The sequence below is a fragment of the Rhipicephalus sanguineus genome, chromosome 3 (genome assembly GCF_013339695.2).
Source record: "Rhipicephalus sanguineus isolate Rsan-2018 chromosome 3, BIME_Rsan_1.4, whole genome shotgun sequence".
In the NCBI taxonomy this organism is placed as follows: Eukaryota; Metazoa; Arthropoda; class Arachnida; order Ixodida; family Ixodidae; genus Rhipicephalus; species Rhipicephalus sanguineus.
In genome coordinates this window covers 165,112,192-165,126,504 of record NC_051178.1, presented here as the reverse complement: position 1 = coordinate 165,126,504, position 14,313 = coordinate 165,112,192, and the positions used below count along the sequence as shown (strand labels likewise).

The 14,313-nt window shown below is 44.4% G+C and overlaps 1 protein-coding gene across 1 annotated transcript in view; it reads right to left on the bottom strand.

Annotated features, from left to right (window-relative positions):
- LOC119386063 (retinal homeobox protein Rx-A) overlaps window positions 1-9,522 on the bottom strand; it is a 35,239-nt gene extending 25,717 nt beyond the window's left edge. The window contains exon 1 of the mRNA XM_037653412.1: window positions 9,226-9,522. Coding sequence (XP_037509340.1) covers window positions 9,226-9,283 — 58 coding nt within the window. The 5' untranslated portion in view covers window positions 9,284-9,522. The remainder of the gene's footprint in view (window positions 1-9,225) is intronic.
- Between the last annotated feature and the right edge of the window lie 4,791 nt (window positions 9,523-14,313).

Genomic DNA, 14,313 nt, shown 5'->3' with positions numbered 1-14,313 from the left:
CCGAGACCATGTTGTAAAAATAACGCCATACATGACAAGAGTGTCATGATTTGCACGTTAGAAACTGTCGTTTATGTGCGTCATACACTCTTGTGACGCCATACCTATTTTGGTAAATATCAAGTTAACGAAACAGTCGCAAGAGAACTAAGAGAGTGACGTGTAAATCATGTTGTTAATGAAATGCATATCATGATTTTCAAGTTAAGACCCATCATTCATGTTCTTCATGCAGTCGTGTCATGCCGCACGAATTTTGGCATACATCCCATTAACGAAACACTCACACGAGCTATGAGTCGTAGGCGGCTAGATAGATAGGTAGATAGATTCGTTCAAAGTCGTAGAAGTGTTTAACAAATGCTTCGCATTTAAGTCGTTAAACTCAGATAGCAATGATGTGTGATGCATGTTTTGGAACTTCTGTGAATATCGCTCATGCTTCATACGACCAGTCAATCGACCCAGGAGTGCACCCTGATAAAGTTGTTTGCACGATATAATTTTCTTGCCTGCGATAAAGCATGAATGAGGCATGATGCTTTCAGGGAATATACATTAGAGCAAAAGGCCACGGTTATCACATTGTCACATGATGGAATGTGCATAAAGGACAACTTTGTTTTCGATTTATTCTTTTCTCCAACTTCATTTGTGTGTTTTAATCCTTCGTCATCGTGTCAATTTGCGCACATTGACATGTGACAAGACCGTGCGCTCTCATTTTGCAGCATCTACCTTGGATGCAGTCAACTACCCTGGACATCTTTCTCCCGCCAGGCAACTGTGAGAACCCACCGAAGCACAGATTGTCAGGAAGTGAAAAGACTTTTCGGCAACAATTTTGCATTGCGCACTCTGCCCGTCTCCTGAAATAGCATATTAAGGTACATAAGCACTGTACCTTCATACATATGCATCAAGGAACAGTGAAATAGCGTATCAAGGTACATTAACATCATTAGCTTGGATTAATTTAGCTAGAACAAATAAATCATGTTAAAGCTATACAATGACGGCCATATCATGTGACAGACATCTGCTAAGTGCAGTGTGTATTGTGAAGCACATGCGTTTTATGGTATTGAATGAATGGATAAATGTTTATTCCAGCAAAATACAGGAAATGGGCCTCAAGTGAAAAGTGACAATGGTAGCTTGAGAAGTGCACAAGGCCCAGTAGAGCAAAAATAGAGAAAGAGCAGCAGAAACGTGTGCACGTTCAAAGGCAAAACATATACGCATACAAAAAGAAGCAGGAAAGACAAAGCAGAAGAAACGTGCACATTCAAAGGCAAACACCTACGCCATCTGCAAAGTGACAAAATCAAAAAGGGTGAACATTTACGCTAGTGAAAACAATGAAAATCAGAAAACAGTGAAAACAGAAAAGAATGAACGGCCATTCAACGGCATGGAAGGAATGCAACTTCATTGGTCACGTATCAACAGTGGAATTTGCCAAGGCTACATGTGCATATTCTTGGCCATTAGGAGATGTGCAAGGCTAATTTAATCGCATTGATATAAGTCAGCTGTTGAGTCTGTTGAACCAGATTGTTGAATCATCTTGTTTATTCCCTCTCGTTAATTTGCTGTTTTGCATTATGTTGCCATAGTTTTCAAGGTCAATACATAGTATCATGACTGTTGACACAATTTGACAAGGTGAAAGCGCCGTTATTGTGCCCAGGCCTTAGTTTATCCTCACTAGAAGTGCACTGTTTATTTTTGCCATGGTTCAGTGCCAAGTTGCCCAATCTTCACTCCTAAACAGAGTAGGTGCGGTTAATCAAGACCTTGCTAACATTCACAACCCTTTTAAAGTGTACTTATAATGATAACTTTACTGACATCAAAAACTACCCACATAATGGTAAACATGGCAAGAGTACACTTCTGGTGGTGTTTCGCATTTTTTTTACATCCGTTTGTTTTTTGCCCTGTGCACACGAAGTGAAACACTCACAAGGAAATACATAGCAGCATCTCAATTTTGTATTTATTTCGTGTTTTGACAAAATGTCTTCAATAAGGATAGTCAAGCGCGAATCTTCGGTAAGACAATTCATTCTTATGTATACAGAAATCTTAGTGGACTTCTTTTTTGTGTAATTTTCAGGAATACACTTCTGGCAAAGCAGCAAGTGTTGCTTGCCCACCAGTCTGTGTTCAAGTCAAGTGTATTGTGGGCATGAGTGTCGGCAGGATTTTGTCTTGGGGGTGCAAGGCGGTGTAACGTGTCGGCCTGTTGAGCAGGAGAGCATTGGTGTAGCTTGGGTGGGGTCAAGTGCTGGTGTGTCTTGATGGCGGCAGGTGCCCTTCGTGCAAACCCCTGCCGACACCCATGATTGTGGGAACACCCTGATGTGCCTCACTTTACACTATGTCGAACAGCTCGTACATCTTACCACATTTCGGCCAACACTGGTATTGATGCAGTGTGTTATGCGTAATACTGCGTGCAACCTTTCTGATATCGTGTGCATTTGAAAATTTCGCATTGTTTAAAAAGACGCTGGGTGGGCCCAGTGTTATTCAGCAAACATAAGTCTTAACAGGGGCAGTTGGGCGAGTTGGTGTATATTCATAGTTAAAGAGGGTGCAAAAAATCACAGCACAGAGAAATGAAGGGGACAGGATGATGTGCTACTAGCAACTGAAGTTTAATCGAAACCACAGAAAGATGTAAACACACAGTACGGAAAAATTACAAGACTAAACAATCACACATCCACAGAGGAATGAAGGGGGCAGACAGGACAGTGCGCTACTAGTAACTGAAGTGTAATCAAAACAGAAAGATATAAACACACATGACTAAAAAAGCTGCACATGTTCAACTTCAGTTGTTAGTAGTGTGTCGTTCCGTCCCCTTTGTTGCTATGTGTTCTGATTTCGTTTTCACGTTTTCCTTACCTATGAAATGAACTCCTGACTGTTTCACAGTCTCTATATATGTGTGGTCAATTTTGATTCATTCTCATGGCATATCAAGTCCTAGGATCTAATGTGCAAAGCGACCAGTCACTATTTACAGGAATTTTTTTATTTAGTGCCTGTGATTGCCTAATTGCAAGTTGACGTTGCAGCCATGGTGCTTGGATTATTTTCAATGTGGTAATTATGCGTAAGCCATCAAGTGAGGAATTAAGGATGAACTTTTGAGTTACAGATGGCACTAGCTGGCATAAAAACATTGAAGCATGGCTGTACTTGTTATGCATATTAGAAGTATTGGTACATTGCAGTCATGTGATTATGCCGACAAGTTCCCAAGCACAATTCCAGAAATTTACGATGGCTTCCAGGTATCTGTGAGTAAATATGTACAGCAACATATGAAGGCAACCTTGTAATTTTGTGGGCATTGCTGAATGCTTTTATGCACCTTGGTAAGTGGACCTACAGTCAACACCACAGGTCTATTTTGGGCTTTTTTGTAGGAAACTCAACTCCAAAATCATGTGCGACATGTTTTGATGCCATAGGGCAAACTAGTGCAATAAAAAACTGTACAACTGCCTGTCTACACGGTTTCATATTTCCTAAAAGTGATGCTAGCCTTATTGTACTAATTAGTTGCCTTCGTGTGTAGGCTGACACCAAGTTCCTTGAATAGCTTATTTTTTTTTATTCTACTTACATACTGGCACGGTGAAGTGCCCACGTTAGTGCGCATCATGATGAAATTTTACACCTTGCTTTCGTATTGCTTTACTGCTGTGAATTATGTATAGTGCTTAGGCTGTACTGTATATGTTGTTCCACGTGTTCAGTTTTAGGAGTAGGTTCTGTGCACGACGATGGAAATATATACCTATACCCTTATATTGACACGAGAAGTGCTGCTGTTTTGATTCCAATAAAATGTTGCAACCACTGGTTTTGTATCAATTGAAGTATGACTACTTGTCGTGCATGCAAATGATGAAGAAATGAATTTGTGCTTGCAAAACAAATTGCTGAAACACTGCCTGCTCAATGTAACTGCTTGTGTTTTATTACCAAACACATTGAACAGATGATTCACAGATTATGACACATTGTAGAATATAGGCAACAGAAAGACAGAAAGTCATCACTGTGTTCTAACGTAGATTGGGTGATCTTTTATCAATAGTAGCATAATTGAAGGTTGCTGTTGTATAAATAAAGTTTAACGTAGTGTGCAGGTGGACGAGGGAGTGCACATATGATAGTTTTTCAAGTTTTCTGCAGGTTTGCTACAGTCCTCGCGTTTCTGTGTTACAATTGTGAAATTCTGAATTGCAAACAAGCCAACCTCTCTGCTGCTGTGGTGAAGTAATACAACAGAACCATATTTTCTCAAGAACAGCTGTTCCATTGAGGAAGAGGGTAATGCTTTTTTTTAATGGGTACTGCATCATCTGTCTGAGGGGAGGGCCAAGTACACATGGACGTTCACAAGAGAGAAGTGCAAGTACATTAACTTTTTTTGTTTTGTGGGAGACCTGTCACTGGTAAACTGGGGAGGTTGTCCTTGACCTTGGGGCACGCGTTAGGTATTCGCTTTAACGCGGTGGCGTGATGCTTACCAATAAAAGCTAATTAGTAAGAAATGTAGGTAGTATCCGAGTATGAAAGCAAATAAATACTGAATATGCGTTATAGAGAATCGCTGAATGCCGTGCTAAAGCGTGCATTGCGAATAAGCGCTAATTGCGGAAATAGATGAGCGTTCAACTGCTCAGGAGGCGCTGCTCGCGGCTGTACGCGCCCATTCAACGCACTTTATGTAGGCGCGTTACAATGTGCTTGTAACTCTGGAATTTTCTGCGTGTGTAATTTTCATATGCGAACGCAGGCGGTCCGCGCTAAAGGGTGCATTGCGAATAAGCGCTAATTGCGGAAACAGATTTTTATTCAGCTGCTCAGAGCGCGCTGCTGCCCCTGCGTGCAGCTCGCGGCAGTACGCGCGCATTAAATGCACTTAATGTAGGCGCGTTACAATGTTCTTCTAAGTCGGGCCTCTGCGTGTGTAACTTTCATATGAGAACGTAGGCGGTCTTCGAACCGCTCATAACACGCTGCCGCATCTGGACGCGCGCAGTTCGCGGCTGCAGAAATAACGAAAATTGCTCCACAGCATACGCTCATGGAATGCACATACGTTCGCTCATCTGAAGATACCTTTGTCACGCTGGTATTCACGAATTTAGCGCGAGCGAAGAGGGCACACGTTTATAGTTTTTCTAGCGGCACGACACGGTGAACCGGAGAATTCGGAGCCGAGGGTGTTTGCGTCGATCGGCTCGGCCTGCATGACGCCCCACAAATTATGTAATGACCTTCCGCAAGAGCAAACACACGCCGATGGTACAAGAACAGAAGTTCGAAGTTGTGCCGACGAGTTACCAGCCGCTTTGTACATACATTGGTACATATATAAGCCCACGAAAAAAGCAAGCTTGCAAGTGGTGGCGCTGTGGTGTAATGGTTATAGTGCTTGCTTTGAGTGCGTGTGGTCGCGAGTTCGATTCCTGTGTCGTGCGTATTTGTATGCAAATGTCATGGTTGTGCATAAGTACTTTGGTGTCCATTTTCTATTATGTCCTAGTGATGAATAGTAGCGGAAATTGGCCGGTAAACGTAATCTACTGCCTGAAATATACTTTTTTTTTTCATTTCGCGACCGCTCTAGGGCCTCGTATAAAAGGAGGCTATAACAGCTCTCAAAAGAAGCAGAAGAACTCTCAGTGCGCTCTGTTCAAGCCCCCAAAATGGCTTACATAAAAACACCAACTTTACCTCCAAAAGGAGGCTTTAAAAGCTCTCAAAAGAACCAGAAAAACTTCCAATGCGCTCCGTTCAATCCCTCAAAATGAGTTCAATAAAAACACAAATTTACCTCCTTAGTTCCGTGTAATCACGCCCTTAAAGGATGTAAATAAAACCTCCTTTTGAACCTCGTTTTGAAGGGGGTTTTGCGTAGTACCTTTTGGATGCACGTTATGCGTCGAGCCCGAAACTCCCTAAAAGGCTCAAACCCGTTTGCAGTGTACAGTTCCCAGGAATTCAAATGTGCGCGACTATATGCGTGTACAGATGCCTACGTATTTCGTTCTGCGACCGCGTCTGTGAACGTCTTCATTCAGAATGGTATGCAGATGTAAACCTAACACGCGCTACGGTAAGAATACATTCAGACTTAGAGGCAGTTAACCAGCGTTTTGACAAGTTCGTAGCGACAAGTTCATTGCCTGCATTTCAGGAGTGCCTTTCGTTTCAGTCAATGCCCTGGTTTCGGTTGAACAGCTTAACTGCGCGTATCACAAGCACTCTTCTTAATTCTGATTTCCTCTGCATAACAAGTAAGCGGTTAAATATAGAGTCTTTCTTTTTTTAACGTTCCTAAAGGTCCTTCATTGGGAAAGAGCAAGCTCTCCTTTGCGGCTTTTGTCCAGCGTTGCTCATGACTCAGAGCTGAGCTTCGAATTCATCGCGATAGTTTTGATACGAGCGTTTGTTTTGTATACGCTAAAGGCTTGCTGTGTAGTAGTACCTCATAGAAAAATTACTTATATAGTTACTCCTTGTGTGAGGCTGAAAATCTGTTTGCATGCAATTATAAAGCTTCGTAAACATTCCACAGCTCCTCCGTTGTCCGCGGTAAAAATTCAGAATTTGTATAGCTGAAATTGTATTGTTTGAGTTCATTGGTTTAATTTAATCTTACTGCATCCACTAATCGTTGTTTTAATTTCATGAAGGTGTTTAGGTATTTTATATTTTTGTTTGTATTCACGGAACTGCCCCCTTTAGTAATGCCCCACGAACGCTCGGTGAGGTGTTTATAAATAAATAAATAAATAAATAAATAAATAAATAAATAAATAAATAAATAAATAAATAAATAAACAGAAGACCAGACTGCACTGGCAATACCGCAAGACACACGCACTCGCAGCGGCGCGCGTCGTCATAGCCTGCTGTAGTGAATCTTTAACTGTACTGGCAGCACGTTCTGTGTGAACACTGTCGTGAATACGTGAGCATGGATTCACGCAGCCAGTCAACCTGATTGGTCAATGCATACCCACAGCTATGTTCGTTTATGGCATAGGTACCGCATCATAACTCTTTCACCCATTCGTAAATAATTTTTTTATTATTAGTTAAAATACGTTCTTGCATAGGAGAGGCAGTATATCAAAGCGCCTGACATTTCCCAAGTGTACAGCGTTGCTTCGTACTCTGTGCTCATGTGGTGGGTCATAATATTTGTCCTGATTTGCGATTCTACGCGCAACTGAACTCGTAATTTCACTCGGGTATTCATATTTTTATACGCAATACGCTTATTCTTGGAGCCGCTTTATGCTGGCTTGGACCTCGGACAGCTCGACTCCTGAAACAGTTTCTGACTCCTCCTTCAATAAATTTTGTTATTTTTGTAATATACTGGTGGTAGAAAACAGCGCAACAATGATTAATCAATATGGGTGGTCAAAAACATATATGTTATAATGCGCGCCATCGCGCTGCAAACACCTTGACAAAGTTTGTATAAAAAAGCCCGCCGAACTCTCCTGGACTGTTGTTCAGTAGTGCATGCATGTATGTGTATTGTTGCAACTAAATTCAAGCACGAATAATCAATTCGCAGTTTGTGATACGACCTTACATGTCACAACTCTGACCGGCACGTGTTGTCTCTTTATTTGAACAGTTGGTTTGTATTAATAAGCGAAATGTATATGTAACGTACAATAAACACATAAATAAAACGTTGGTTATTCTGCACCTTCTTCACGACTTTGTAGTGTCGTTATACAATCTTCTTCCTCTCTTTCTCACCTCCTTTCCCATTCCCCTAAAACAGGGTAGCAAACCGGAGGCCTCCTCTTATATATATATATATATATATATATATATATATATCCGCTTTCCGCCTAGATTTTCATGTACAGACGGGTCCACTGTTAAAGGGAACACTTGCGTGCATGGTACGTCCGGGTTTCGCTCCCTTGCAAAAGCAGAGTGGCTTAGATTTGCATAAGACTACCGGTGGTCGGCAGTTCTGGCTCCTTTTGACAGACTAGTGCCGTGCAAGGACAATATTTCTGCATCCACTTGCAGTTAGGGGGCCAGCAGTATGAAAGGTGATCATTCGGGTGTTCCCTTTAACAGAGGACCGTACTGTACAACCACCTATACTGAGTACTAGAACAGGGACAGACCATGCAGCAGATGCCCTTAGCTTAGTGTCTCCTATAAGTCTGTCAACTCCATCCGCTCGACAGGTCTTTCCCGTAGCTTGTCGCAATTAATTTCCGCAAATTCAGCGAGTTACCACTTATTTCTCCGACATCGCTGCTTACGTCTATCTTACTCTCGCGAAAGCGGAGAGATTTTTACGTCACTAGCTCGCGTTATAGGAAAATTGGCTCAGTACTTTCTTGATGAAGATGGCAGAACACATGACTTGATAATTTATTGAGTTGAACGTTGAGCAAATATATGGCGGCCCATAGGGCGATAAATGTAAGTTTGGCTGCATTACAATGCTCCCGCGTGCATTTAGATTAGACCATAAAACTTTCTACCCAATATATGAATAACAACAGTTCGCGTTTACCCGGAAGGAAGCCTAATGAAAGAGGAGACTGCTCTTGTGCCGCCGACAATGCGAGAAGAATCTATAATGTCAGTGACCGCAGAATACAAGTTCGATACAGTTCAAGTCATCTTCACGAGAACACATCAGAGCCACAGCATACTGTATTCAGTCGCTTGTAGTGTTTTCCGTTCGCTATATCAGTTTTCTCAATTCTGGATGACCTATATAGTTGCTTTTATGAGTCATTCATTACATTTCATGCTTTGATTACAGATATGTCTTAAATTATGTCCTAATATGTCAAAATATACATATTCGTATGATTGTCAGGAATTGTTCCGTCGGCCTGCGGTGAAGAGTATACTGCTTGGTGCGTGTATGTGCCTCTGTTACACAGTAGGGACAAAGTATGAGTTTTTAATACAGTAATTAAAGGGGCATAATTTCGTGTGAACTGCGAACACCACGCGGCACAATATACCTCAGCAAACTTTACTTAGCGGTTAAAGAAACAACGGACACGGATAAGGAGTTGTGTTAAACGACTCTCACGGGAAGTCGGTATACACAGTATACATAGGTAAATTAAGGAAGTCATGATGTCTCGGCATTGTAACAAAGAAAAGTGACGGAGAGCTCACCTTCGAAAGCCAGCGGAGGCCTGTCAGTTTTGCCAAAGTAGCGTATTTCCGGACTCATCCGGGCCCGCGTGTCTGGGCCGCCCGACCCGTATACGCTGTAGCTGGCTCCAGTCGCATGCACCGTTGGCTAATTGGAGAAATTTGCTTTTTCTTTCAACTTCGCGATACGCGTCGTGCATAAGCGCCGAGCCGCGCAGCAAGCGGCGCTCTCCGTATCACTTTCGACACCACGCGCACGACGTGCAGGTGCTGCACAGCGCGCTTAGCGAAAGCCTCTCGGAGCGCATACATGCGCTCTCGCGACGTCATAAACGCATCTGTGCATGGGAGACAGCCGAGGCGAGTATAATTCGAGCACTGCCACAGAGCGAGAGCCTTAGCGTGCGCGCGCTAGGGAACTCCGTATACGTGCGCCTTTGTTAATACTTTGTGTACATGCGAGGGAAAGTGATTGCCCCGGCGCGCTCCGGCGTACCACGTGATCTCGCCGTTTTCTTTAACCCTCGTTCTTTTTTCTTTTTTTTTTGCGCGTTCGCGCTGCTGTCTATTCCTTGCGCGGCGCTCGATGCGCGCGCGTTCATTCAGTGAACGTGACCGATATGACTGTCGAAGCGCCTCTTTTGGCGCATTATTAGCCTTATGTTTGAGGCTGGGACAACTTTGTCCACGCGGGATAACAGCATTAGCTTTATTCCCTACCACACACGTAGGGAGAAACTATGAGACTCCTTTGTTTGTGTGTGTTTGTGCTTCTGCCTGTTTCTCTACCTCTTTCCCTCTCTCATTCTTTTCTATCTTACTTTTCTATCTTTCATTACCCTTTCCCATGTGCATGCATGGTAGTAAAGTGGATATTTATCTTCTGGTTTAACCTTCCTGCCTTGCGCATAATATTTCTCTCTCTCTCTCTCTACATTTGGCGAGAGAAATTAGGAACTATAAGAGAGAGAGTGAAAGCATGAGTCAAGGTGACTCACATGCACGGCGCGACGGACGAGCAGTTAAATCAGTCACGTTCAAGTATTGCAGGAGGGGTCGCATAGCTTTCTGGGTTCATCAGCTGTGAGGCCAGGCACACGAGAAGTTTTATTCAGTGAAAAGGCCGATCATCAGATATCCAGGCATGTTCGGTGACTCACAGCCTGATGAGTGGAACCATTACTGCAATGTGTGCCAGGCCAACACCGTCTGCCGCAACGTCACCACCACCACCACCTATACGACCTGAATACGTTTCTCACGTAAGACACTGAAGTGCACACGAGATACTTGCAGGTACAAAATATGGGTATGAAGTGTATTGTACGTGAATAACGTTATCAATTGATGAAACACTCGCTATCATACTCTAATTTTGAGAGTTAACTCATCTTAACTGCTTACCTTTGATATGGTGTCGTTTCGTAGTCAAACGTGCATGACCTGTTCTTAGCACCACTTTTCATAAACGTTCTGTAGTTCTGTGGAATGTAGTTCTGAGAAGTCACAGCGGATGAAGGCGACGAAGGCGTTACTCAAAATCCTGAACACAACCGACTTGCACCGGGGTTATAGACCAATAACGATATAGATTGACTTTATAGGAGTGCGACTTTGTGTTTGGCTTTGCTCTCACCCTCTAACTTTCAAACTCCCCATCCCTTTCCCCAGTTCAGGGTAGCATGCCAGTTTTTTTCTAGACTGCCTAACATCCCTGCCTTTCCACTCTCTTCTGTTCCTTCATAAATGTCATTTTTATTTTTGTTTTCTAAACTTTATACCTACATCTATTTACTAACGCCTGATGCTCCCTTTTTGCCTAAAGAAACAACTTTACTGAAAACTGAAAGAATACGGTCCTCTAAATTCTGTCAGTTAGGTGATACCGTGCCGGTTACACGACCTCTTGTCGTCGCACTGAGATAAAAGGAATACCAACAAACTCAGCGACCACGTTCACAGCGCGCCTATACGCCAGTATAGTACGTATATACTAATATGCCAGCGCAGCAATGTGGGCCGCTTCGTGCCGTGAGTTACTCGTTACCGGTGCCGCGGTTACGACACACTGCTATGACTCGCAGCATGTCGCTGTGAGCTGTGGCATAGACACCATTTCTAAATCCTCGAAATGTCGCCAAAGACACATTTTGTCGCAAAACCGCGATGTGTAATCGCGGCGTATTTGCGAACAAACGCACGCGACGACATTTCCTGACCTTTTCTCGCAAATTCGCGATTAGTCATCTTAATTGAGACTTCTTTTTTTTTTCCTCGTCGGCAAATTAAAAAAAAAGCAAATAACGAGAAGAAAGGCGCTAATATTATTGTATATACGGGAAGTGAAAGCTGCACGTCAGTCCACATGTGTATACATACTTATAAATATACAACACACGTCTCCTAACGGCCACATATGTATCGCCCGTATTCGTGAATAAAGCTCGCCTTTCACACACGGAGGGCAACAAAGGTTCTGACACGTACTCTCATCTATCATCTCCAGAGCTTACACCGCGCCGGTTCGTGCATCGTGCCTACTGGAATGATGCATCAGCGAGAGGAGCGCGCGGCAAACCCTGTATACGTGCTTCAAGCAGCTGCCTGCACATATATACGCGGCCATTTGGCCAGTTTGTTATTGTTTCCTTTTTTTGTGTGTGGTTGCTTGTGTTTTGTCTTTGCTTGGCTTCAGGAAGGAGAGAGGGAGTGAGAATGAGTGGCGGGCGGAGTTGGGGGGGATAGACGCCAGGGGTATCAATTGCGATGCGCGCGGTGAAACACACGAAATCGGTGGGCGTCTCTGCGTGGCGTGAAATTAATGCGGTTTAATTAGGTTTTCCAGGCGAGAGGAGAGAGCTAGGCCGCTGGCAGCTACTGCTGCGCCGAGCGAGGGGTGGCAAGCATGCAGGCTTTTCCAAAGTATGGCGCGTACGTACGTATACATACATGCACGAATGGTGCGTACAGGCAGGCCGCGGTGTCTACTAACAGACGAACGAAGCGCACCCGGAGCCGCGAAGATGTTTAATGAATACGCGGGTCAGGCCGCTGCAGGGCGATGGCGTTCGGCGTAATAATCACTCGGCGGCGCGACCCTCGGCTCGCGGCGTGTCGGCGCGGTTAACGACGCCAGGGGGCGCGTTTATTGTGCCAGCTTTAATGAGAGGAGCCACCTCGACTCGGAGAGAGGGGAAGGGGGGGATCGAGTGTTGCTCATTACTGGAATGAAGAACCCTCCTGCCAGAATGCCTCCCCACCACCAGTCGCCTTCCTTCCATGTTGCTTTGCGTATACCCACCCTCCCCCTCTCCTTTGCTGTTTCCGATGATGACCGCGGGCCGACGCTAAATCCGTGCAGCGCCGAGCAAGTTGTGACACACGCTCCTCATCAACGTTAACATGAGAACGCAGACGCCACCGTTTAGTACTGCGATCGCGTGTACCGCATGCACACCCAGGTGCAATGATCGGGATGTCACACCGCACTTCCTGCACCCGCGAATGCATATGTCGTTCTACATGGGAATCGACTTGTGTGCAACACTGGGGAACGAAGTTATCCGATATAAAGTCGTTTTCCATGACCATTCACAACATTGCATGGAATTAGTTTCAGTGAAACGGGGCTATAGGGTGTTGTGACGAGAATCTCCCAATAGAGACAGGTATGCGGCACGGGGGAGGGAGTTGAGAAGACAGAGTGGTATCTCCTCCTCCTCCTCCTACGGCTGCTTGTTGCTTAGTGGTCGCCGCGGCTCTTACCACAGCAAATTGGATTACGCAAGAGAGGGCACAAAAAAGTTTTATGGCACCAGCGCGTGCCGCGGTGCAATGGCCCCCTCGTTTCGATCTATCGCGCGCTTCTTCGCGCAGTCGACCTCCAAGCATATAAATATCCCTGTAAACGTGATTCCATAACTTTCCTCGAACGCCTGCGTGGCCTTTATACGTATGTACGCCCATTCGAAGACGAGATTTTTATCGACCATCGTTGGCTTTCGCGTGCAAAGTAACATGCCGCAAGAGACCGGCAACAAGGTCCAATTACCGTATACATGCTGTTGTTATATGCGCGTGCTTGCCGCGTAACTTAGGGTCGGGGAGGCAGACGCCTTTACGGAGGCGTATACATAATATACAAGTTCAAGGCCTATGACGTCACTGCCGTGCAGCGATGGCAAGGAATGTCAAGAATCTTGGAGCGTTCCGCTCGTGGCTGAACCGTTCGCGGAATGGGGATAAAGTTATTGTCGACGGTTGGTTGCACAGGCGTTATTAAGTCTATAAAATTAGTGTCCAAGCATGCGCGTTTCATGATAGAGCCTTGCATCAAAAGGCGTTATTCAGAATGCTGAACATCTTGGAAAATTTTGTGAAAGTACCCTTTACAACAAGTTTGTGAAAGTATCCTTTAGAACAAGCGGAGATTGTTTGAAGGGGTGCATCAGAATATCGCCCATGCGCACCAAAGAGCAAGAATGTAGTGAAGGCAGTGAAACGCAGACAATGACGCTCTCTTTTCTTTTCTCGTGAACTCACAGATTTATCGCAAATCGTAGAATAAATAAGACGCCTTGTTGTTAATTACCTTAATGTACACATTGCGGCTGCTAAACTGAAGTTGGTCTGCTTTCCGTAGGCAAGCCCACTTAGCAGGAATATTCCAACTATAGCAGCGGAGTTCGTGATAAACTCTGTCACGAAAGGCTTTAATGTGGAGCTTCGTTTTGTTCCGGACTGGCGGGACGGAGGCTTTAGCGAGAAAATTTTGACTCCAAAGGCAATGCGATCGCTTGAAATGCTTGGAAAGTGATATCTCCAAACTGGTATGAGTCTCTATAGATCACGGTACTTGAACGTACATGGCTTTTAGTCTGCTACCCTGCGTTGGTGTTTACGTAAACGAAAGAAAGAATTCACAGATGAAACTATAGAGGCGAGTGAGCACAGTGCTGAGAGTATGTACAGAAGAAAAAGTACATAAACGTCAAATCAGGCCGGTCGCAGAGTCAGCGTAAAGAGTTTAAGGGCCACGAGACGCAAGATAAAGCTGAATATTCCCGCTGCTTTGGCGGGCAGCCTCGGATTTAGATGTCGTCCGGCCGT